The sequence below is a fragment of the Geospiza fortis genome, unplaced genomic scaffold (assembly GCF_000277835.1).
Source record: "Geospiza fortis unplaced genomic scaffold, GeoFor_1.0 scaffold78, whole genome shotgun sequence".
Taxonomy (NCBI): domain Eukaryota; kingdom Metazoa; phylum Chordata; class Aves; order Passeriformes; family Thraupidae; genus Geospiza; species Geospiza fortis.
In genome coordinates, this window is record NW_005054339.1 from 3607411 (window position 1) to 3610187 (window position 2777).

Here is a 2777-nt window from a genome sequence, read left to right on the forward strand (position 1 = left end):
AAAGGCAGAGTCACTCTTATGAACATCAATGCGTGTCAGATGTAGTAGAGTTTATTAAATCTATTTACTCTAAGTAACTAAAGCCAGTACTCCAGCTTCTATGTATATACAAACATGTTTATGTTTTTGGTAGAAACTTAGAAGTACACAAGTCTTGGTAAAGTATTGGATTTTCTCTTTTATTAGGATGAGTTCACTTAACTGACTGAACAAAGCTGCTTGCTGAAACATTGCTTTTGAGCCCCTGCCAGGCTCCATTGTGGGAAGCATAGTACCTGTTGCACCCATCACATTTCCCCCCAAATCAGATGTGAGTGTACAGGCTATTGATAAATGTGCTGACTTGGGAGAGATCTGTCTGGTCTGTTCATTTAGATGATGAGGTAACCGTGGGGAAGTTCTATGCCACCTTCCTGATACAGGACTACTTTAGGAAATTCAAGAAACGCAAAGAACAAGGACTGGTGGGGAAATATCCTGCGAAGAACACCACCATTGCCCTGCAGGTGATTGTTTTATGTTTTTAACTAACCATTTTGTGAGCTTACTTGCAATAGCAGGTAGATGCATATTGATGATTGTGCAGTGCTGCCAGGATTTTATTTAGCTGGGACTCTTTTGGCCCTTATTCATCAGAAAAGTAAAAGCTAATCCTGCTGTTCTGTCTATAACAAGGTAAGTGCAAAAACTTATTCTCTATGGATTACTCAAACAGTAGCAATAGTTTTGAAATTTCTTAGCAAGTCTGGCAGGTAAAACACAGTCTAAAGTTGCTGATTGCATATTGGATAAATGAAGCCCTGAGCTATCATTTATGTTCTTGATTTTGCTTTAACTGTTCAATTCCTTGTGTACCTGAAATGCTACAAGCCAATTCTCAGGGAACTTCCTACTGTGCATTACCTCATAGTAATTAGGTTTTTAAACAGTACCATTTTTCTTAATTCTCATTTTTCTTTTTCTTTTCCACTTATGATGTGGTTAATTATCTTCCTATTTTTTTTATTATTTGCAAATTCTGAATTTTTCATCCATGAATTTATATCATAGGAAGTATTAACATACTGCATTAATGTCACACACTTCTATCTCTTAAAACAAGCTATCACATGGAAACAAGGACAATAGATTTGGCCTTCTGTCTCTCAACAGGCCTGCAGCAAGCAGTCCATAGAGTACATGTGATCTAAAGAGCAAATTCTGACAACTTCTTTCCACTGGTACCTTTGTAGAATGAACTTTGAAACAGGCAAATGGAAAGCTGTTCTCAAATAATTCCAGACATCATACACTGCACCCTTTTTATTGGATTGGGACTTTGTGAATTTCAGTTAATGATTAGCAGTTTGCTACAAACGATAAATATATTTGTTTCTGATAGTTTTTTTTATTCTGATGCCAAAATTTAGGACTATGTTTAGAAAATCCCTTCCTAAATGAGGAGAACTGTGTTAACTTGATTCAGATACTGTTTGTTAAAACCCTGTTGGTTTGTACTTAAGTTTAGCAAAATGATCTTTGCTGTGTTAAGTGAGTGATGTGTTTCATTCCCATTTCCTAAGAAAGTCTCTGCTGGCAGCTCTGACTGCCATTGTGCTCCAAATCACCACAAGTGTAAGAGATGCAACAAGCAGGGGAAGATTCATCACAGTCCTTGCTATGGGTTTGTGCCCACATGGCTTGGCAGGGCCTTAGGAACTGTATTTGCATACATTAGAGAAGAGAAAATTATTGGTAATGGAACTGATAAAAAGGCTGTAAACAGTTGAGAGGGCAAAGATGATGGATTTTTAGGCAGGACTTTTCAGACTTTATTGCAGAAGCATTTGAGCATAAGGAGGTCAAAGTTGGTTTTGAGCCTCAGTATTGCAGGTTTCCATTTGTGTTTTTGGAATTGCACACATAACAGTGTAGAGAGAACCACTGAGCTCTCAAATGTGAGTGTGCTCTCTTGTTTGTTATCAGACTCTGCTTCTTGTTCAATGACTGAGGGCAAGATGGAACTGGAAAGACTCAGCTCTTCCTCTCTCATTAGGCAAATATTTTTCAATTAAAAAAATTACCATGAATCTCTACTAGAAGTCTGCAAAGACCTATGAGATTTGAGGCATGGAGCTTTTTTTTTCTGATTAAAACAATGGTATTGAAATGACCCAAGCCAGTAGGTGGGAAGATTATTGCTTCCTTTTTTCTCATCTTCCTCTTTTCTGCTTTTGTCTTTCTAACAAATCAGTAGGAACTCAACTTGATTGACCAAATAAAAATGGAAACACTGTTTCAAAGAGACCTGAAACCTGTGGTTAGAACAAAAAGCCCAGTCAGGCGTATAAATGAATAATATAATTTTAACTGGAAGCTGCAGCATGCCAAATTCAAAGTCCTAATGCTGTGCTTGTTAGAATAATTACTTATGTGAGGATACAGCTTTAAAACAGAGCTGGATATCATGCTGCAAAATCCTTAAGCAAACCAGCAGATAAAAGCAATGTCACCTGTTCCAATTTGTGTCAAAAGCCATAGGAGCCATAAACGCTCTTGCACTTTCTCTGATACCTGTAACTTTCTCTTGGGGTGAATGAACTGGTTAATTAGTGAAGAACATGGTTCTTAAGGATCTAATAAACCCTGCAGTTCCTGCATTATCTAGCCCGGCTTTCCTTATCTCCTATCTCTTGCAAGAGAGGAAGAAAACAACCTGCCATTCTCTTCAGCTATTTACAGTCCCTTCCTAACCTCTGCGTGAAGCAAGAGGTGAGATACAGATTTATAATCCTGCT

At 37.8% G+C, this 2777-nt stretch overlaps 1 protein-coding gene across 1 annotated transcript in view; it reads left to right on the forward strand.

Annotated features, from left to right (window-relative positions):
* CACNA1D (calcium voltage-gated channel subunit alpha1 D) overlaps nt 1–2777 on the forward strand; it is a 169808-nt gene that overhangs the window by 148026 nt on the left and 19005 nt on the right. Inside the window, 1 exon segment of the mRNA XM_031058244.1 lies at nt 376–506. Within this exon segment, the coding sequence (XP_030914104.1) occupies nt 376–506 (131 nt within the window).